This window comes from Zingiber officinale, chromosome 8A (assembly GCF_018446385.1).
Source record: "Zingiber officinale cultivar Zhangliang chromosome 8A, Zo_v1.1, whole genome shotgun sequence".
In the NCBI taxonomy this organism is placed as follows: domain Eukaryota; kingdom Viridiplantae; phylum Streptophyta; class Magnoliopsida; order Zingiberales; family Zingiberaceae; genus Zingiber; species Zingiber officinale.
The window spans coordinates 85,404,585-85,427,197 of NC_056000.1; the positions used below are offsets into that span (position 1 = coordinate 85,404,585).

The following is a 22,613-nucleotide window of genomic DNA, read 5'->3' on the forward strand; positions in this document are numbered from 1 at the left end:
ATATAAAAGGTTAAAAACCAACATCACTTTATGCTGGTATTGATCTTTAAAGACTTACATCAAAGTATTAAAGACCAGTACTAAAGTAGTGTTGATCTTTAAAAATCAACAAGTTAAAATCCAGCTCTATTCTATAGCTGCTGATGTATTTAAATTGTGGTGTTGGTTTTTAAAAATCTAAATCATCATTATTGTTGCATGTAATTAAAAGAGAAATAAAAACTAGATTTTATTTTAATTTAAGAAAAATTTAAAAAAAATATTATATATATATATATAAATCCATCCAACTAATTACTAATTCCTTTATGTAATTAACTATAATAACTAACAGAGACACAGAGTAGCGACGTGGAGCATGTGCAGAAAGTCATGCAGTATGTATTTTCCTTATATTGAAATAAAATTAAAATTGGACCGAAAATATTTTTTTTTAAAAAAAACAAAATTAAGCACCCTGTTGTTAATTAGAAAGTTTACATTTCATCTCCTATAATTTATCCCATTTTAAAAATATTTTTATAATTTGTTTAGTATTAATTAAAAAAGAGAAGCGGCATTATCAGTCAGCCAATTGTGTGCACTGAAGAACTCCTCGTCCTCCTCGAGGAAGGCGAGGCTCGCCGGCAATTTGTTGACTCCGGCGGTCGTCGCCGTCGACGACCCTGCGTCGGCCACCTTTATTCCGAGGAACAGCATGTCGTCCTCCTCGCGCATCATCTCCACGTCAGCCACCTTGAGCATCTCTTCCTCGTCGTCGTCCTCCTCCTCCACCACCGGCTCCTCTTCCTCGCCGTCCCCGCCTTTGGCAGGGCGCGACAGGGCTACCGACGAAGGAGTCGAGGCAGGGGTGGCGGTACTGGTCGGTTGCGAGGCCTTCTGGCGAGTGCTACCGGAGAGGGAGTTGCGGTGGGTGGGCACCGGGTGGTTGTGCTCCGCCGTGTAGGTGATGAGCAGCATCGCCGGCTCCGCCCGGCTCCGCTCCACCTGCTTCCTTGCTTGGCAGCCCTTAGAGCTACTGCACCGATAATAACTCCTGTTCATAGATTCACCGACGACAAAATAAATAATTTTACTAATAATTTACAACAAATTAAAATCTTATCGATTGAGTTCATGCGCCTTTAATTACCTTGGATAAGGCGAGCCTTTGATCGGCTTCTGGCCGTACTTTCTCCATGCCCACAGATCAGAGGAGACTCCGTCAGCCGGAACATGGCAAACCACCTTCTTCTGCTGGTTCTTCCTATCAATTTTCCCAAATTATTCCCGATCGATATATATTTTATAAATCTTTGATAAATCCAAAAAAAAAAGGAAAAAGAAACATACTTTCTCTTAGAGCGAGGAGTTTGCGAGGGCGGCGCCGGCCTTCGAGTCGCCGCCAGACGAGGTTGCTCCTGGAACTGGAATTGATACGGAACGGCGACCAACGGCGTGAGAATGGAAGTGCCGACGTAGGCGGGCTTAGGAACCAGCGCCGGCGTCTGGTTGCTGAACTGCCGCGGGTTGCAGCTGTCCCGGAACGGCAGATTGCAGAGCTCATCAACCTCGACGCCACACGCAGGCACATCGAGAATGAACCCACGTTTCCCCGCTGCGGCGGCGACTTCCTCCTCCAACCAGAACACCGGCGTTGGAGGCGGCGGCGGCGGCTCCGGGAGGCAGCCTCTCACCACGGCGAACAAATCCCAGTCGTTGTCGTCCATCGAGAGAACAGGGGAGGGATGTGATTCGAGCTACTAAGCTTCAGAGAAACTTATATAGAGTGGTCACGGCGATGGCAACCGTGGTGGTGGTGGTGGAGGTGGAGGTGGAGGTGGTGGTGGTGGGGCTGAAAAGAGCCAAAAGTGGAAGTGGATCACTCAAATCCCGTCCCATATCGGCCGGTCACCTCATCATCGCCATTTAGAGGAGCTCTGTTCCGCAACTTGACTTTTGGAAAAGGTCAAAGGACTGAAGGAGAGACAAGATGTTCCGATCCTTTTAACCGTCTATTTCTCTCATCAAAATGGTTTTTTATACAAAGAAAGAGAAAAAATAAATTAAAAAAGAAGAACAACAACAACAACAATAAAGTCGTCGTTTCGATCCGGATCAGTTGTGTGTTGGTGGCCATCATCATCGTCGCCGTCGCCGTCGCCGTCGCCGTCATCGTCATCGTCATCATCCACGCGCAGGCGCAGCGCCGGGTTGCTGCCGTGAGACCGTACGGCAAAGCCAATAACGCAGCTCCATTGCTGCGGACGCAGTCAAAAGTTTAACCGGAGAAGAAACATCCGCTCTGAAGTTTAACACGAGAAGAAACACTCATTTACGTCTGCTTACTTCGCGGGAATGGACGAATTGCATAGATATCAAAAAAAACTTTTTAAAAAATGATAATAATAAACGAATAAAAAAACTTTAAATAATAATAAAACGGATAAAAAAATTCATAGAATTATTTTTTATATTATTTTTTGTCTATTTAAAATTGTGAAAGAAATGAATTTTTCTTTTTCTTTCTCTTGTCAACCCATTGCTTATTAGGCACTTAGGTGTATGAAAATTTATTTATGTTCATTCAATCAAAATAAATTTAATTAAATAAATAAATTTGAATAACTAAATAACCTTAAATATATATTAATGTTCGTAAATGCATTGGTCAATAATGTCTATGAACTATATTTATCAATAAAAATTTTCTCAAAATGCAAAATAAATAAAGAAAATTTTAAACTAACAAACAAATTTATATTATCAAATTTAAAAACCATCTAAACAAGTTTAAAATATCAAAAATTCAAACAATCAAATAATCTTAAATTGAGAATTTGATAACATCTAAAATAACTAATAATCTCGTATAAAAAATTATTATTTTTTCCTTTAAATATATTTCAATTAATTTTGCATATATTATGGATACCTTATATAGTTGGATCCCAATATGCCATTAACGTGGAGACCACCAATTTTATAATTATATTTATAAATTTCAAATATATACAACAAAATGTATATATTTATAGCTGGGAACTGATTACTTTAATCTTTTAACTAATTAACAATTAAACCCATCTTTCCTTGCTAATTAAACAACAAATAAGATCTTTATTTGTGTATTATTTTAAAACTATATCTCTTAAATTTCTTCTTTAATCTAGTAATAAGTCGATGTTAAATGTTGAATCGATTTTACAACAATAAAATTGACAAAATAAGTGAGAGGAGATGGTCCTAAGCACACTGACGAAAGCTTCGTCCACTTTTGCCTCATCTTTTTTAAGATTCAAACTTATCAAAAATAAATAAATAAATATTTATAAAATTAATATTATTTTTTAAGAATATTTACATAAATAATATGTTATATACATGCAAAACATGTGATTAAAAAAAATAATTCGAGCAAATTTGCAACAACAATAGTATTTCTATAAATATGATATTTGGGAAGAATATTTAACTTGATTGTCTTGTTCATTTTTGGATAAATATCGTCCTAATCATGATCCCACATGGTCCTAATGTAGGAATCTCGTAGTACCAAAAATATCTAGAAAATATCTTTTGATAAATATTTTTTTATTATTCTTTTATTAATTGTAGTTAAGTGAATGTTATCCCATCATTCAACAGTGGAATGCAAGCTTGCTTTTTATTAGATTATCTATAGAGAGAAAGATTATAGTATGTAGGGATGGCAAGTAGCTTGCACCCCACCTCATATCGTATTCCTTGTCTATCAATTTTGTGCCACTAGTAAGGTCTCCATCGATCTCCTTTTTTTTACATTAAGGACGAATGATGGCAAAGGGGGCGAGACAAGTTGTGAGTCGAGGTCTTTTACGAGTCACGACAACTAGATTTATGGCTCGAGGCTTTCCTTGAGCACGAAGAAGGGCTATACTTCGAACTCACATTGCCCCGTCCACAATTGTTGGCCATAGTCTTGACCTCGAAAGGTATTGCCTAAGGGTCGTTATCGGTCCTCTACATTGCGTTTGATGCTCTACCACTCTCGGTCATTCCCAACTCATCGATGTGACTAATTAACATAATAAACACATAATATTGTCTTGTAAGTTTAGAAATGTACAACTAACAACACTATTATAATCTCCTTAATTAAGTAATTTAAGTTTTATTTAAAAAGTATTTAAGTAGAAGATTTTGGCAAAAATTGTGGGTTGAAAATAGTAATAAAAAGTGTTATTTGTTGGATAAAACTTTAAGGTAAATGTAATAATTAAATCATTCTTTAAACAGTTTGTGAATATTCAAGGATATAATTGTTGATTAGTTTATAGATGAATCATATTTTAAAAAAAAACATTTAATTTTGGTTAAAAGATAATCAAACTACTCTAGTAATAAGTAAAATTATTTGAACTTTGTCAAAACTATTTTAACACTGTTTTAATTACTTTTTAGCTTAAGATTATTATAAGAAAGAACAACTTTGTTATAAAAAAATTATTCTTTTAGTTTTGATTAAAAAAATTAGGATGAAACCATTTTTTATATATTTTTTGAGCGTTAAACGCTTTTTAAGGACACAAAAAATAAAAAAGTGTGTATGAGGGGATATTCTTCTAAACCGCATGATAATTAATTAAAATCTATGCGAATTAACGCTATGATGAGCGCTTCGTTATAGTAAATACCAAATCTAATCTAATCTTAATCTAATCCAACAAATTACTAAGCCATGAACTCTTCCCACACGTCCACAAACGCCTCCACGATCACCGGATGGTGCACCGGCGAATTCAACGACAAGTATGAGCGGAGGAGCTTCTCCATCTCGCTCGCGCTGTCCATGTGCTGCCCCGCCACCACCATCTCCGCCATCGACTGCCGGAAATCCCCATACGGATTGCTTGACTGTGTCATCATCGCAAAAAATCCGCCGCTTGCCTCCTCGTCCTCCCCTTCCACGCACAAGCGTCTCCTTCTTCCACTCCGTCTTCTACTCTTCTGCCTCTGCCGCTTGCTGCCCTCAAAGTAGTCCACCTCACCATTGCCAAACCATTCCATTCTCTTCTCCTCCTGTTTCAGTGAAGCCATCGGCCACCTGATCTGCTTTCTCCGCTCCAAGTGAACCGACAGCCGCGCATTGGAAAGCTCGGTCCCATTGTCGGAAACAATGCAGGTAGAGCAAGGAGTACGGAGAAGCATTCGAGTGATCCGATGCTTCAATCCTCTGCTTCTACTTGAACCATGACTGGCTGCGTTCTCCATGGAAGAAGAAGCTCTCGGCCACTTCACCAAGAAAACCAGAGGGAAGAAGGCTCAACTTATAGCCCAGTTTACCCACTACCACTTGCTCTTGTGGTGCAATTAAGATGCCCATTGAAAGAGAGGAGGCATGGGGAGTTAGTAGAGCATTGGAGATTTTTTTTCTTTTTAACAAGTAGATGGTCTCGAGTAAATCTGAAACACAATTTATACATACATACATACTTAGAAGTCAATCTCCAATCCCCCGGACTTGGTGTGGTGACAAGATGCAAAAAACATTCCCAAACAACCAATTCAATTCCCACGCAAGACACACCTATGCCGATTGAACTACTAGTGAAGCTGGAATACAACATTGAGAGCCACCGTGCTTCTTGAATACACCCGATGGGTGGAATGTGAGGCCGAACCATCTACCTAGGATTAATATACTTGGTATATATATAAAAGTTATCGCTAAAATGTACAACCCAATTAAGATTTGCACCCTAATCCTCTTAATAATTCCTCTGAATGCTTTACCATTGCCTTCGCGAGCCTGTCTGGGGGGAGAAGATGATGATCACAAGGACGAACTTTTAGGTTTGGAGTACTAGTGGTAAGTGAAGCATTGGTAATGGCAGGGAGTGGGTACTACTAGTAGTTGTGTACTTGGAGAGTAAGAAGTGATGAGTAAGTCCTTGAATTTGGTGAGGGATGTGCAGTAGTAGTTAAGCCAGCGGTAAAGGGAAAAGTTTTTACTGGGAAACTTTGAGTTTGCAGGGTCGAAAGCTTTAATGGGTCACAGCTCTTGTAGGCGAGTTAGATCCACTTTGATTTAGTTATGAATCAAAATTGGTTTGATTTTAAATCAAGTTGGTTTTATTTTGAACCAAGTTTATTGCTAATGTATTGGGTTGAGTTATTGGGTACGAGTTTGATCTTTCTTATCAAACCTTGACGGAGATGTATAAAACCCTTCCATGAGGAGAAAAATTGAGAAATTAATTTTTCAGATTTTATTCCTCTCCCTCTCTTGTGCCGCAGAACGGTGCCGCCATCCGCCTTCGCGTCGTCGGCCGGCCAGCCGAATGGGAGCCACCACAACCGCCGACAGCAGCCTCTAAAGTCGTTGAAGTGCAGGCAATAGGTTGCTGCCCACTCCTTCTAGTGCCGCCAGGTTGTAATTGCCATCGGGCACCAAATCAAGCCATGAGTTCTCTCGGATTGCGTCATCTCCTTCCTTTGGCTAGTACCGAAGTGGAGACACAACTTGTGGCTTTGTGAAATCATCTTGAAGGTATCCCGGCATGGATACAAATAAAGGAAAGTCTCATGAGGCTTCCTAGTTGATGTCGCTTCCATTAAACGTCATTCAATAGGTATAATTTCTAAATGAAATTTTATTCTACGATTATGTCTACACGTGCATGTTCTTGTGAATGCGAGTGTTGTAATAATTTGGCAAATTATTATGCTTCCGCACCGTGTTTTACGAAATAATATTTTTGCACGTGCATAGAGACACCAACAGGTTGGATAGCCAGGTCAATGTGGAAGATGCAAAGATAAGAAACAACTATTCCTGAATTGAAAATCACAATGTGTGCAAGTGTCATATAGATAAGAGTCTATCAGAGATTAGCATCAAGTGGTCAATTACCAATCATCAAGTTCTTTGTAGTTTAGAAGTTCGATTGATTACTCAAACTGATATCAAAATTCAGCAATGCATCATGAACAATCATTCAAGAAATCGTAGGTTGACAAAATTTAACTGCAAGTTGAAGATCACTATCCTGAGAAACCAAAATCCCTAATTATTGGGAGGAGAGAAACTTGCCGGTCACCGGGCGACCCATCAGACGGGGCTGAGGAGCTGGTAGAGCTGGGGCTTCGGATCCGAGTTCATGCCGACGAGGATGACGAGGGGGATGAAGCCGTAGTGAGCGATCAGCTTGGCCTTCTTCATCGCCCAGGTGCTCCACTCCTTGGCGAGCCCTCCGGCCGATAGGTCCTCCGGCGCCGTGGGCTTCGATCCCTTGCCAGCCTTCTTCCGCTTTCCTTTCACCTTGAGAGAAACCCTAGAAGCCATCGCGATCACCCAAACCCTAAAACCCTTCTATCGTAAACCCCGTTGCTGGCCGTTTATAACTTTATATAGGCAAAAAGCTTGGCTTCTCTCTCTCTCTCTCTCTCTCTCTCTCTCTCTCTCTCTCTTAAAATAAAAATATTTTATCGTTTCTTATAAAATTAATAATAAAAATAAATTGAAATAAATCAAAAATCCCATATAATAATATGAATCAAGAGTAAATACAGATTATGAATAGAGGAAAAAACTTTTGCACTCCCACACAATAAACTCAATCACTCCTTTCCTGATATCTATACAAGAAGAAAGAGTTCATGCTATTTTCAGTTGAACTTACAATCGATATCGATGCATCCACGGGACTTGGTGTCGTCGGAGATGTTGATGAAAGGATCGATTTTTACCCACAAAAGTGAGAAAACTGAAGCCAAAAGCACCGACCATAGCACGACAATGGTCGGCGTCCGGTTCTGCCTCCCCATGAGACCTTTGAGGAATGGATACAGATGCAGAATCACCCACATTGCGAAGAATACTTTCCCGAAGAGTGGCCCCCATGCTTCGTATCCGCTGTTCAGCGCGTCGGAGAATCCGGCGACTACACCGACGAAGTTGACGATTAGGATGGTCGTCGGAGGTATCAGTACGGTGGTCCACTTGAACACGTAGAGCTCGCCAAACTCAGTGTCGTCTGTAGCTTTGGCGGTGACGGTGAAGTTGGTGTCAATGCCTGCCAGCATCTTTAGGATTCCTTGGAAAACTGCAAATAGATGTGCAGAGATACCTCCGATCACCCAGAATTGCTCGTTTCGCCACCAGTCCTCGATGCCGATGCCGCTCCACCGCAGTTCAAGAACACTCGTTAGGATGATGGACATGAATAGAGCCAGAAACAGAACACTTGCAACGTTGGAAAGCTGAAACAACAAAATAGCAGTTGAGACGATCGGATAACTACCTCTATTTGCTTGTAATAAATTATGAGGAAGAATGGAAGTACAATCATTGAACAAAACTAGGGACGATAGCCAGTAAAAGAATGTACCGTCGGAATGATGAACTTTCCAGTGAGCAGACAAATGGCTGGTAAAGAGCAGTAGGCGATCAGTGGAAGGGATGTAAATGGATAGACGATAGTGTTTATATAAGCCAATCTTTGAAGCCATCTCAGCCTGCCGCCACCATAGCCATACCAAAGGGGGCAATGCCGGCTGAGGAAGATCTCAACAGAACCAAGAGCCCAACGAAGAACCTGATGCAATCGATCAGAGAGGTTGATCGGGGCAGATCCTTTGAAAGCAGGCCTTGTAGGCATGCAATAGATAGACCTCCATCCACGGCAATGCATTTTGAATCCCGTCAAAATATCTTCTGTGACAGATCCATATATCCAGCCAATCTGTTTATAACATAAGGAAATTAAGTTGTTGATGAACCAGGCAAAAATTTTACAAGAATGAAAAATTAAAGATCAACAAGTTAAATGCAAAACTCGCAAACAGTGAGGTTGACTGGTAAAGAGCATTATGTAAAAAAGCGTTGCTGAACTGATAAGATCACAAGGACAGTTTGGATATGGAAAGTGATCATTCAAAGCTTGCTGCTTGCAAGCCACTGGTTCGAGGTTTTGCAACTACAGTTCTTAAACATGTCTGGATAGAACAAGTCTAACATGTTCGATCACTTGTTGGCTTGTTAGAAATTGAATTATATCGATGCTAATACGATGGCATGTCCCTTTAAGATGAGAAAATGAGAAATCTTGGATGTGGAACGTAAACAAAAACAACTTTAGCATGAAATTCAGCGAAGAATAAAGTTTACCTCTTTTCCCCATTCTGTCTTCTCCTCGTATCCACAGCCAATGACGTGAATAGCTTCCTTGATTAAAGTAGAAGAATTAGCAGATTCAGGCACACCGCCATTCTCCATTAGGGTGGACTCAATGAACACTGAAGACTGTCCAAAAGTCTTTTCGAAGCTCATTTGGGAGATCAACAAAGACCTTTCATGTTCATCGTAATCTGCACATGAAGGACAGAACAAGTAAGAAATAATAGAAGCCAACAATCCATAAGAGCGTAAGACTGCACTAGAATATGCCTACTGTCAATTTCTCTCAAGTTAAATATAGCAGAATTGAGATCTTCACGCCTGGCATCTCGATAAACTTCAATCTGATTCTCTGAGGCTTTCTTAGAACGGCCGCAACAGCAGCAGCATGAAGAACAAAATGAAGACTTCGGTAAAACTGGCAAATTGGCTGGCCCATAGCCATACAGTGCTTGTCTATTGAAAACGCAACCAGTTCCTACATAAACTGGTCCTTGGATGCCATCAAGCCCCCTCATATTTACCTACAAAAAAAGAAAACTTCACCAAATAGTACAGGCACATGTGATGATTAAAAGTTTAAGTTTCTAAGACTTACATCAAAGAACACAATATTCCTATTTGCGTATCGGTCACTGCGGTCTATACCATCAAACCTCTGAGGAAACTGAACATAACACACATCTCTTGCAACCTCTGGGTCCATCATGAAACACATTGCTTCACGGACTGCTTTGCTGTTATTAACATAGTGATCACAATCGAGGTTGAGAATGTAGGGAGCATTTGTCAGAGTTGCTGAGACTCGAACCTGTAAGATTAAGATATTTGTAGATTACAAAAGGATGGCATCCATGTAAATAAATTCTCATTGAACAGACTAATAAAATAGTCTACCAGTGCATTCATGGCCCCAGCTTTTTTGTGGTGCTGATATCCAGGTCTCTTCTCTCTTGAAACATAAACTAGCCGAGGAAGTTCATTTCCTTCAATGTCATGAGCACCACTATATCCAAGGAAAACCTGAACAAAATTGTAAATAGAACTTTATTGGTTGTTTAATTTTTTACATTTTCTTCATTAAATGGATTGAATTGGCATTATTTGGAATATGCCAAATATTTCTATTCAATCCAAACTTATATGCGTAGAATATGAGTATCTTATGACAGCATTGAGAAATTCTAAGCATTGAAACATTATTGTTCTCTTATTTATCACTTGTGCAGGCACAATGCCATCACCTACTATCACTACGAAAATAAATGAAATGGAAGAAAGGAAAGAGTGACAAAGAAAGCGATGTAGAAACAACTTTCAAGCAAAAGGAGATTAAACAAAAACCAGCATCAAGTGGGATCCACCAAAATACACGCTTCCCTTATTGTGAAGAAAAGGAGGATATAGACCTTACTAAAAAGAAGATGAAACATAAGAAATTGAGTGAATGAAAAACAAGAATTTCATAAAGATAAACCCAATTTATGAAGATTCAATTCACAATGCTCAAGTTTGCATATGATTGAGCAAGTTTGCATATGATTCACAATGCTCAAGATCGTAGTTTAAGATTATTCTGAAGGATTAATCCCATATCTAACCAATAATATCTTCTAAAACGTTCAGGAAGGAAAAGCATACACATGTAAACAGATATATCTTTAAGTATCTCAAGAATCTCTACTAATGAGCATGTAATAAGTAATAACCGATCCACGATTATGTAGCTGTCTATTGGCAGGGCAGCTTGATATTCAACTTTGACAAATATGTTTGCTAAAATAAGTGTTATTAAATAGACCTTGACAAGTGGATCTCAAGCCTTAATAATGTACAAAATGTTAAATGCCTCAAGAAAGTAAGTGGCAAAAAAAGAAAAGGAATACAATGAATGATCTGGATGTAATCAGAACTTATGCTAAAAAACTGTGTCAAATTTATAAGTGCATATAGGTAATAATGAGTTACTAAATTCAATCACTTACAAGAGTCCAGGAAGAAATAATTTTATGATAAGAAAGTGATGAACCTGAATCATGCCAGGGTGGTCACGTGGATTATTTCCCGGCCATGATGTTCCATCTTGCATAACCCAACCTTCCTCTGGCGTTTTTTGAGCCTTGGCAACTAAAGCATTTACCCTCACTTTGTACTCTTCATAGTCTCTCTGCAAAGAATCAACACATTAGTTCATTTCAGCATCCCTCTAATTCTCATATATTATTATTACAGATATAGGTTAACACGTCAACAAGAAAATCAGTCCACAATGGCAGGTTGGTGAAAAAGAATCCAGAACTTCCAATAAGTTTCAGGCCTAAAAGAAAATACTTACTTTCATTGCTCTGCGCTCCTTGACAAAAGATGGCTGTATTTTATCTTTCAAATAATCAATCTTCTGTGAAAAATAGAACTCAGGTGCCCTTGGTTCAATTGCATACTTCTTACAGAAAGGAACCCATTTTCTAGCAAACTCCGCAGTTTCAACAAGAGATTCAAAAGTAAGCATAGCGGAACCATCATCAGATACATAGCAAGAAACTTTATCAACAGGATAGTCCACAGCAAGAATTGAAAGCACAGTGTTAGCAGTAATCAATGGTGGCTCTTTGAGTGGATCAACAGTACTGACAAAAAAATCTACTGCAGCAAGTTGTGATTCTTCTCCTTCCCGTTCATATCTGCAGCAATTTGTGTGAAGACGTGTTTGGAAATGAAGGATAAACAATTAGCTTTTCCAAATTCTAATACATGAAAAATACAACATAACGTATGTAATCAAACTAGCAAGTATACGTGCAAAATTTTCAGAACATTTGGACAAATTCTATCAGATTCAACTGGTCGAAAAAAAACATTATCTAACATATGCATCAAAACATAATTTTTTACTGATTTTATGCAGTGCTGACAAAAAAAATTGTCTGTTTGTGTATTTTTTTTCTTTTCAAATATTAGCAAGTCTGTATCCAAATCATCCTATATTCTTGTTACAAGAATAAGCCATGAGACCCAACCAGTTGGGGTCAGCTACTAATTTTGGCTATTCCTGCATCTATATATTCAAGATTTTAGTTCTCAGTTAGCATAAGATGTTATAAAGGTTATCCAGCATACCAAATAGAGTACCACGCACCATAAATTAGCCAAACTGATTCACTTAAGCTTCAGTGAGAAGCTCAAAAGTTAATGAATAAAGAAACATAATCAACAATTCTAGCGTTACACCTGTATTCCTAGTTAATAATTTGTATCTGGTATTTGACATACAAGTAATATGTTCTCATGAAAAGCTTAGTATATTGGACATATAGAGTAAACACAACCTGCAGATACAGTTATTAAGGAACATGCATATATACAAGGTTTTCTATTCCTCCTCCTAATCGCCATTTAATACTTATCAGTTTTATTCTGATTACTTGTCATTTAACCAAAGAATTATTTATGAAACTGACTTCAAAACAAATGTCAAATATTAAGGATGAGTTTTGGCTATTGTTAGTGAATACTATATCTCCTGCAGATTGATTAGGAAGATACACAAGCATAGCATAGTTATATGTGAATTGTGATGCGACATAAACATCAGCATCTACAAAGAACATCTACAGAAACATACCTTGCACTTAGTCTGTCGATATAAGTTTCTCTGTTTATAGGTGACCATTTGGGAAATTGATCCAATACCCAAGAGAAGGCAAACCAGATCTCGCATATGACCGATGTGAGCCACAAAGCATAGGCACTATCGACAGGGTGGGTTACTCTATAATTGAAAAAGAGCCCAAGAACTAACAATCTCATTATGATCACAGCTCTATATGGAGTCAGCTTATTGGGTGAAAGTGGAACTACTCTTGAAAAAGATTCAAAAGCCTCTAGATACCTGCACAAGGCCAAATGAGAGTGAACAATTGTAATACTGAACCAGGAATATTAGTATGCTTAAAGAGGATACAATCATATTCCTGGGCCAGGAACGCCTTACAACTATGAGCCAATATAGAGGAATCTGACATGACTAACCATGAAAAAAAATAAAATAGTGAACTTTGTGTTCAAGTCAGAATTTCCACTCTTATTCTTATTATAATAAACACAGCCTCATTTGTTTGCAAATGTAACCATTTATAAAAAAATTTAACAAACAAAAAGAAACTCTACTATATCCAGTAATAGTAAACAAGTTACTATTTCTGAGGTTAACTTAATTCAATGAAATTACGTCCTTACTCTGGACTTTCCATTTGCTGTTCTATAGGAATTTCAGCTTTTTCAACCTTCTTCGCGGCCTTTTTCTTATTCTTTTTTTCCATCCAACTATCCACTCTGTTTTTCCATAATGGATTCCCAGATTCACCATTCGGCTCTATACAGAGAAGGAAGCAACATCATACAAGTGAGATAATAAGAGAAATTGAAGTATCAAGAAGATATTTCAGCGGAAAAATAACAAACTGAAATCTAAGCACCACCTTCAACGAAGGAGAGATTACTCGAGCTTCTAATATGGCTTCCATTTTCCTGTGACAATTACTCGAGATAAGAGCATATCCTAAACTATCTAAAGAGATCAAAGTGGAAAAACTATCGACTCAATGTGTTAAGTTTCTTCCAAACATAAAGATGGATAAAAAAAATCTACCTCATAATCATGGAGACGGCTTGTGGCTCTCAATCTCACACCTGAATCCTCGTGATTGTCAGTCTCATCACTCACCTTCTCTGCAAAATCCAATATTTCAGTACACCAAAGAACAACGAAGTCAGATTTATTTCTCTATGACGGCCAAAAACAAAACTTTGTCAAAACGATGGACTATCTAACCTGGGGCATTGCGAGCGTAAGGTTCCCCGCAGCGAAGGCAGCAGTCGCGGCCCTCCCTGATCTCGTCCTCAAGGCAGGCGCTGCAGAGAGGGTAGTTGCATCCATGGCAAGCGACGAAAACCTCCTCCCTGGCGGAAGTGGAGAAACCCACGGACTCGCCGCAGGTGCTGCATAACGGCACCTCATTCTCCATGATCTCTCCCTAATCGGATTCCAATCTTCTGTCTCCTCGACCGCCGCCGATGTGGTGGGCGATCCTTTGCGAGGATGAGGGATTTGTAGAGAAGCAGAGGAGTTGGAGCGTCGGCTGTCGGCATCGGCAGGTGGAAGGAGAGAATGGAAGCAAAGATTGCTGTCGAGGTGGCTGGTGGAGCTCAGCATTTCATGGGGTTGCGGCGGGAGCAAGCGACGAGCGAAGCGACGGGTAGTGGCGGTGTCACTCGCTAGGCCGGAGCGGGGTCTGTTAAGTTTGGTGCAGTGAGGTTGGGCCGAATTGTTTCTATTTTGGGCTGACCCGAACCCATTACTTTGCCTATTGAATCGATTAATGGACCAGCCCATTTATTTATTATTTAAATTATAAATTAGAAAATTGTTACACAGTGACTCCCGTGTACGGCAAGGGCACCATGGAGTCCGCCACGAGCCGAACTCCTTGCGTCCACGCAACGTGTTTTGTCTCTACGCCTCCGGCGACGGACGCCGGGAGACTCCTTGGCGGACTTACGAGCTCGCCCTCGTTCGCCAGATGCGTGCCGCCCCGCAGCAAGGCGGAGTTGTGGCGGAGCCTGCGCCAGGCAAGCGCGGGTCCGACCTTCAACCATCAGCCCTGCCCCACGCTCCTCCGTTCTGCTTGATGCCTTCCACTTCTCGTGAAAGTTACGGATTCACCAGGTCCCGCCTCGATTTGTCTCCGCCTCGATTTGTCTCCACCTCGATTTTTTTTTTGTATTTCTTCCCTTTTTTCTTCCGAGTTTTGCTCGTTTATAAATTGAGGTCAACAGGATGGAAATTTCAGGGCCTCATGAAAGCCTAAAGATCGAATATTGGGGAAAAGCGGAAGAATAAAAAAAACTCTTTTTTTTAGAGGCCGAGAAGAAAAGAAAATTGGAGAAGTAAAAAAAGAACTTTGCACGTCACAGGAAACAGAACCGGCTTCACTTCGTTTGTAGCCGGATGGCCCAGTTGCTTGCGCCGGTGCGCTCTGTCTTGGTCCTCGAATTCCCTAAGTTGCCGCCGTGTTATGGAAACCTGTGGCCGAGAGTAGCAGTCGCGGTCGCGCAGAATTCCACACCTAGTCGCCGGAGCTGTCAGAAGGAGAAGAGGGACTTCAGGATTGCTGCGACGACGGTTGGGGGTTTCTCATGGCGCGATGACGTTGCCGATGACTACTACACTGTTCTCGGGCTGGTAAGTCCCTTTTTCCTATGGATCATCCTGGTTCATGAACCCATCCATGAATTATGGTTGGTAAAAATGTTCAGTATTGCTATTGGTATAGATTAAAAGTTAATATGTATGATAAAGATCTTGCATCCTGCACTTCGATCCTAATTCCGAACCATAGATTGATCATGACAACTTTGTTCTTCAACTTGTCTTCTTCATCCAGCCATCACCCATAGATTGATCCTGAGCCATCCTACAACCTCTATGAAGGCTAAAAATGCACTTTGATGTTCCTTCTACATATCAAAGTTAGACTAGAGGCTACCAATTTTAAGATTAGTGTGCAACAGATTGAAGAAAGTAATAGCAAGATGCAGAAATTAGTTATATGGCTTAAAGTTGCTTCTTGTGGAGAAGTTAGATTTGTATGCTTATTACCATCAATCTAAATTTAAAGATAGCTTGTACCTTAGGTTTGATGATGATGATGATTAAATGTCCTGGTTCTGATGTATTATACCACTACCAGCTTCCAGATGCCACCTCTCAGCAGATTAAGAAAGCTTATTATGATTGTATGAAATCATGCCATCCGGACTTGAGTGGGAACAATCCAGATATTACTAGCTTCTGCATATTCATTAATGAGGTTTATTCGGTAAGTTTTTTTCAAAATGGATTTTTTAAGTCTGGTTTTACAACCTCACATATATTGGAAAACTGATTATTCAGTGAATTAATGTGACCGGAAAGAACAGGTGCTTAGTGATCCTGTGCAGCGTATGGTATACGATGAAATTCATGGATATGCCCCAACGGCTATGAATCCTTTCTTGGATGATAGTGCACCAAAAGATCATGCATTTGTCGATGAGTTTTGTTGCATAGGTATCTCGAGTTTTCGTCTCATCATGACTTCATAGTGCATATATTGTATACTTATTTACAGCTCTTTGAGCTCATAGAATCTGAATTTACTTACAATAAGAACTTGATTCGCCAGTTATGTATACCTTAACTGTCATGCACTTGCGAAATTCTGATTTGAAGTAGCACTTGTCTTTGATGTTTGCTTTCCTTGTATGATCAGGGTGCAAAAATTGTGCTAATGTGGCCCCGGATGTATTCCAAATAGAGGAAGACTTTGGCCGTGCTAGAGTTTGCAGCCAATCAGGGAATCCTAACTTGGTTCAAGAAGCAATAGATTCCTGGTGAGTTATCATACTGGAAATTCATCAACTATTTGATCGACTTGATTTCACTTATTGTAAATGCAAACTGGGAATGTAGATATTTATAGTGTTTGATATCTAAGAGTACAGCTCGCCTTGTATGTTTTAACAGCTATGCTAACTCATGTAGTTTGAGCATCAAACCCTTTTGCTCCATGCTACGACACTGATGGACATGTTGTCACCCCTCATTGAGTTCATGAATCGTATATATAGATTATGTATATGTGTGTTTCCATTTTGTTATTTGCTAGCCTAATTTAACCACCATCTCAGTTGCTTATGTTGTTGATTTATATTTCAGCCCGGTCAATTGCATTCACTGGACATCTGCCGCACAGCTTTCTCTCCTTGAAGATGAAATGCGTAGGGTTGAGAGAATAAATGTAAGATAAGACGATTTTTCATCTTACAACTAATGATTCTTGGTTTGATACATTCATAATTTTCTCATAACCTGTTTTATAAATTCTTATCCATCATTGCTGGAAAAGTTAATCGATTTGTGATTTCTCGTGTAAAGAGGATTTGGTAGATTATGGTGACCAAGAATGTCGCTGCAATATGTTAAACTATTCTTAGTCTTTGCTAATTTCCACTTAGAACCACCTCAGCCATTGCCACATTCAATAGTTGTTTTTGGTGTTTGTTTGGCAGTGAACATTTAACTTCAATGAGATTGTCAGAAAACACGCCGATATTAATTATTTACTCAAACTGATGACAAAGTTGTTTCAATTTGAGCAGGTTGGACTAATGCTTGCTGGAATGGGGAGAGCATCCATAAATGTTTTTAGGATGGTACATAAAGATTGTTTTTTCTATAAATCTCTAATCATCTTTTTTTATAAATTCTGGTATATTAGAACTACAAAGTTGTCACTTTACTTTCTACTATATTGACTTTTCTTGAGTTATACCATCGTTATCCCTTGTGCTATAGTTTTCTGAAAGTGAATATGATTTTTGATGTGGCAGGCAAGTTCAAGATGGGAAAAGCGCCAAGCGAAAGTCTTGGTAAGTTCTTTCGTAAGGGATTGATTCAAATGCGATCAAGTTACATCAATATTTCCAATTTATTACATTGTTTTCTCAATTCTCATGGTCCATTCTAGTTTGTTGAATTTCTCCTTCCTGTTTTTGTTGGCAAGCATTTCACAAATATGCTTTCCCTCGGGCGACATCCATAAGGAACTTTAGCATGGTCCGTTCTAGTTTGTTAAATACCGTAAAAAACTTTCGAGTTTGAAGGTTCCAATTTCGACTTGGATGATACTTTGTGAACCCTAGAAGCTGTAGAATGTTGTTACTATCTTATTCCTTAACATTTGTTCTCTGTTCCTCAGTGATTTCTTTCGAGTTCTCGAGTAAAAGAAATCTTATAGTTAGACATCGTCTTAACTTTCGATTAGTCTATTCATTCATTTACGGCTTCTATATCACGTCATACGCGAGGTATTAAATCAATTGCTTACTCCAAACCTCATTCCAAATCTCATCATGCGTGTATCGAACTTATCAGGAAAAGGCTAAAATGCGCATGATGAAGCAGAAAGACTCCAACAAGGCCGGACCTTGGAGCAATGTTTGGGGTTCACCACAGAATTACGAAAGCACAGGTATTGTTCATAACTTTCAGAAAAAGGTAAGAAGAACAAATTTGTATCGTCGTCACAAACTTAATCACGATGCTTCTGTTCTTGTCGACAGAGGAGGAAGTGAAGGAGAAAGCGAAGAGATCTGCGGCAGCCGCTAGAAGGTGGCGAGAGTACTCGAGAAATAGAACCGATAGACCTTCAACCTTCAAGCTTCCTGAGACGATGTCTAGGAAGGAATAGTCTGAGAAACAATCTCCATTGCTTGTACTTAAAACTCTTCAATTTCTTTACTTTAAAATCAATATTATTCGCCATATATCGAATTCAAATTAATATTCCTGAAAATTTTTAAATTTATAGACTAATTTTAATTCATAAATTTGTAAATATTATGAAAACGTATTTTATATATATATATAAAATAATAAAAATTTAGAGTATTTAAAAAATAAGAAAGATTCAAAAAAGTATATTTTAAAAAAATACTAAAATAAAATTGATCTCTTTTTAGGCTTCCTTCCCTTGATTATTAATTTGCTTGCCTCATTGGGAGCACATAGTGCCTTAATCCTCGACTTAATTAATAATTATCCTTTTAATTATTACCACTATCACATGTTTATGGCCTCCCTCACTCCAAATTTGTAGTTGACTTTAGTTTAAAAAATTATTTAAGAAGTTGACTTAGGAAAGTTAATTACCCATTAAAGAAACCACTTGCTCATGAATAATTTTAATTAATATTAAAATATTTATGACTTAACTAATATTTAAGTAGTTAATATCGAACAAATTTTATTAATATTAAAATATTTTTGTTTAATATTTATGTAATTTTGTGTAATATATATATTGATTTTCTATTCCGGACAGTGCGCTGCGGACATCCTCCATATCCAAGTGCCTGTATTTAAATTTTTGAAAAAAATATAACATTTTCTTAAACAAATACTAAACTATAAGCATTTCAAACATTAAACTTAAAAATCTTATTCACTCAAATTCATTATAATCCAATTTCTAAATTTTAAAATTTTAAATCCTAAATACATATATAATATACCCTATGGGCATCTAAAATTTTAAATTTTGAACACTATAATCCAAGAAGGAAGCATAAACCCTAAGGAGAAATCTTATTAACTCAAATTCATTATAATCCAACTTAAATCTTAAAATTTTAAACCTTAAATATATATAATATACTAAAATAATTTTAAAAAAAATGTCTTAGATTCAGGCTCATGAATTGAATTCTTCCATCAATTAAATTTAATATGGTGGTTATTGACATGGTGCTTGATAGTAAAAAGTAGTCCTCTCAGAGTGGTGCAGTAATTAAGACATGAGGTGTTATTATATAAAATCTTGGGGTCAAAACTCGACACGTCCGAGCATGTCTCCCCCATGTCTTCGTCACCTGCACTAATAGCTAGTAGTTACTTATAATTTACCTCCTTCGTATTGACATAGTGACAAATTAATAGGGGAGCTGGGCGAGAATAATCTTCTTTTGCCATTTGATGTAAAAAGTCAAATCTTTTATCTCGACAATGGCAGCCCTTCTAAGATAGCTCCGCTATCTAATATAAACATAAATCACGAGATGTCACTCAGCAGCTAGAGCCGTCAATTTGGGTTGGGCCCGTCGGGTTGGCCCGCCCCGCCAAACAATTTAAGCGGGTTGGATTGGAATTTTATCAACCCAAGTCCGCCGTGGGTCGACCCGCCTAGGCCCGCGACCCGCGCGGGTCGGCCCGCTCGGGCTTGGGTTGGCCCGCGGGTTGAAAAACACATGCAAGCGAAGTTTTAGGCCAATTTATTATCTTTCTTTGTTATAATTTTGAAATAAAAATAGTACTTTTCATTCAACATAAGTACTCGTTTGTGTTCATTTATATTTAAAATACATGTTTATGTATACATTTAATTGTAGAAAACTTTTTCGAAGTAAAATGTTGAAGATATAAAATATTTTTTTGTTTTTTTAAAAATTTTTTATGGGCCCGTGGGTTGGCCCGCCAAACCCGCAACCCGCCCTAGAATGGGTTGGGTTGGAAATTTCTCAACTCGCCAAGTTGGCGGGTTGGCCCGCCCCGCCCCGCCAAATGGTTAGCCCATCACGGGCCGACCCGCCCCGCCACGGGTTGGCCCGTCTGACAGCTCTATCAGCAGCACATACAAATAGACCTGACTACGGTTCGAAACTGACTGTTCGACAGTTCGGAAGTGTTGGTTCGACGATTCCAGATAGGTCGACCTGTAATCTTAACCGCCCAAGATGGTTACGGTTCACGGTTCAGAACCGTCAGTTCACAGTTCGATTCATGGTTTGCCATAGTTCACCAGGGTTCAAGATTATTATGTTAAAAAACTATAAATTAAAATTCATTGTAAAAAAAAAAGAGCTTGCACTTATTTAAGTTGTCTACGTATCCCCTTAGGATATAGGGGAATCAAAGCCCACGTAATTTTTTTACGTTTTTATCCTTTACATTATCACTTACTTCTATTTCCCGTTTTTGTCGTATTCGTTCCTTCAATATTAAAATTTTCAACTTCGTCATCTAAAGTTGCATTCCTTGGATTCTTTTCTCCGTTCTAGTCCAATCGTCCAGTAATACTTGGGCTTCTAATGAGTCGGAAGACAAAGTTGATCGTCATTCATCTAATATGTTACCGTCGACACTGAATGTCTACTCCACAACAACAGTTAACATTCGACAAAAAAAAATTCTTTGACGATCACAGAGAGGACGAGAAAGCTTTGAGCCTATAACCACCACTTTAAGATATCAAAATTTTTGCTGTCTGTTTCATTAAAATCAAAAGAAGTCGTAAAATAATTCTCAAGTTCCTATGTGGAACTTAAGAATCCTCATGAATGTTTTGTCCGTTCTTTTAATAAAAGTTGTACTTTTGTAACTTTTAAATTACTACTAATAATTTGTTGTATTTTAGAAACATTAATTTGTATTACATATGTTGCATAATATTAATTATAAATATCATATAATAAATTCTAATATTATATATAATATTAACTGGATCAAGAGAAGAAAAATCTTTAATTGGAATTAAAGCGTCATAATATAAATTTAACATTTCTTGTAAAAAACTTCTAATTTAAATATATGATCTAAAGCAAATGCAATTAAATAAATTTTAAGGATAAAATAAAAATATTTTTACCATTTAGTTTTCATAGCTAATATGCAAGGAGATAAAGATTTATTATTAATATATTCATTTAAAACTAATACTATATTAGAAAAAATTTCTAAAACTAATTGAGCAGTGGGATAATAAACACCGGAAGTTATTCGGTTGCATCATTAAATAGTTTTAAAATTTCACAAATATTACTACAAATATTCCATTGTTGTGAAAATAAATATATATTAGTATTAGTATTTTGTGCAAAAAAATGAACATAATAATTCTTTATATTGAAATGAATCTTATAATAATTGGTATGTTGAATTCCAACGTGTTGGTACATCACGTGAAATTTTTTAGGTCTCATTTCATTAGTTTTACAAAACATACTGCATTGTTTCATTATAGATGGATGAGGTCATAAATAAGAAATTGCAATTCTAATTGGTTTAATATAACTTTTTAAAATTTTTAATCCATCTTGAATACATAAATTTAAAACACGGCATACATAACGAATATGAAAAAATAAACCGCCAATAATAGGTTGGCAAACAAATTTTAGATCATCTATATAAGTGGTATTGGAACTAGCATTATCTAATGATATTGAAAATATTTTATGAGTTAAGCTATATTATTCTAAAATTAAATATGATAATTTTGTGATGTTATGAGCATTATGTGATTCATCAAAAACTCTATAAGCTAACAATCTTTTTTGGAGGTCGATCTAATGGCAAGTCACACTCATTCATATACGAATGTATTTACCAATGATCACTCCAAATATCGAAAAATAAAGAAACTTTATTATCTAATTTACTAAATTCATCAATTAAATTCTTTTTCCTTATTTTACTAATTTTTTAATTACAAGAATAAGTGTAGTTCTAGAAACACGTTTAGCATATGGATTAAGAGATTCTTTAGCACATGGATTGAGAGATTCTTTATAAAAATTTTCAAATGTGCATTTAGATCCAAAACTAAAAGAAAGATGTTCTACAGAAATAAATTCAACTAATGATTCTTTTAATTTATTATCCGAATATAAAAATAAACTGGAATAAGTACTACCGCTAGTTGAAGAAAATCTTGATAATTGTGTTTGAGAACGGTCGAGTCCATATTCCGTCAGGTGCTTTGTTTCTATATGTCATTTCAATGACCCATAGTTGTCGTTGGTTTGAAATTTGTATGAAACATTGCAGTGCTTACATTTAGCACGCATTTCTCCCGACGGAAAAGTGACATTCTCAAAA

At 37.7% G+C, this 22,613-nt stretch overlaps 5 protein-coding genes across 6 annotated transcripts; 1 reads left to right on the plus strand and 4 right to left on the minus strand.

The window, feature by feature from the left end:
- Nucleotides 1-458: 458 nt before the first annotated feature.
- LOC122011970 (WRKY transcription factor 22-like) lies at nt 459-1,941 on the minus strand. The gene is made up of 3 exons (XM_042568414.1): nt 1,333-1,941; nt 1,133-1,246; nt 459-1,036 (listed from the first exon to the last, which is right to left on the minus strand). The coding sequence occupies exons 1-3, from the start codon at nt 1,707-1,709 to the stop codon at nt 541-543; spliced, it is 987 nt and encodes a 328-aa protein (XP_042424348.1). The 5' UTR covers nt 1,710-1,941; the 3' UTR covers nt 459-540.
- Nucleotides 1,942-4,692: 2,751 nt separating this feature from the next.
- On the minus strand, nt 4,693-5,232 carry LOC122011034 (transcription repressor OFP8-like). The gene has a single exon (XM_042567482.1). The coding sequence runs from the start codon at nt 5,230-5,232 to the stop codon at nt 4,693-4,695; it is 540 nt and encodes a 179-aa protein (XP_042423416.1).
- Nucleotides 5,233-6,888: 1,656 nt separating this feature from the next.
- LOC122009800 (mitochondrial import receptor subunit TOM7-1-like) lies at nt 6,889-7,368 on the minus strand. The gene has a single exon (XM_042566091.1). The coding sequence runs from the start codon at nt 7,304-7,306 to the stop codon at nt 7,073-7,075; it is 234 nt and encodes a 77-aa protein (XP_042422025.1). The 5' UTR covers nt 7,307-7,368; the 3' UTR covers nt 6,889-7,072.
- A 119-nt stretch (nt 7,369-7,487) lies between these two features.
- Nucleotides 7,488-14,380, minus strand: LOC122009798 (cellulose synthase A catalytic subunit 4 [UDP-forming]-like). Its single transcript, XM_042566090.1, has 13 exons — nt 13,971-14,380; nt 13,788-13,867; nt 13,618-13,666; nt 13,376-13,511; nt 12,762-13,028; nt 11,475-11,820; nt 11,169-11,306; nt 10,037-10,162; nt 9,738-9,950; nt 9,414-9,663; nt 9,131-9,330; nt 8,352-8,705; nt 7,488-8,223 (listed from the first exon to the last, which is right to left on the minus strand). Exons 1-13 carry the CDS (start codon nt 14,161-14,163, stop codon nt 7,630-7,632), a joined length of 2,946 nt encoding a protein of 981 aa, XP_042422024.1. The 5' UTR covers nt 14,164-14,380; the 3' UTR covers nt 7,488-7,629.
- Nucleotides 14,381-14,598: 218 nt separating this feature from the next.
- LOC122009801 (chaperone protein dnaJ C76, chloroplastic-like) lies at nt 14,599-18,534 on the plus strand. 2 transcript variants are annotated; one of them, XM_042566092.1, is made up of 10 exons: nt 14,599-14,864; nt 14,975-15,380; nt 15,889-16,017; nt 16,118-16,247; nt 16,450-16,570; nt 16,896-16,977; nt 17,339-17,392; nt 17,570-17,608; nt 18,114-18,210; nt 18,302-18,534. In XM_042566092.1, exons 2-10 carry the CDS (start codon nt 15,147-15,149, stop codon nt 18,427-18,429), a joined length of 1,014 nt encoding a protein of 337 aa, XP_042422026.1. In that variant the 5' UTR covers nt 14,599-14,864; nt 14,975-15,146; the 3' UTR covers nt 18,430-18,534. The 2 variants fall into 2 exon arrangements, with proteins under 2 accessions (XP_042422026.1, XP_042422027.1); XM_042566093.1 differs by having other exon boundaries at nt 14,989-15,380.
- The last annotated feature ends 4,079 nt before the right edge of the window (nt 18,535-22,613 follow it).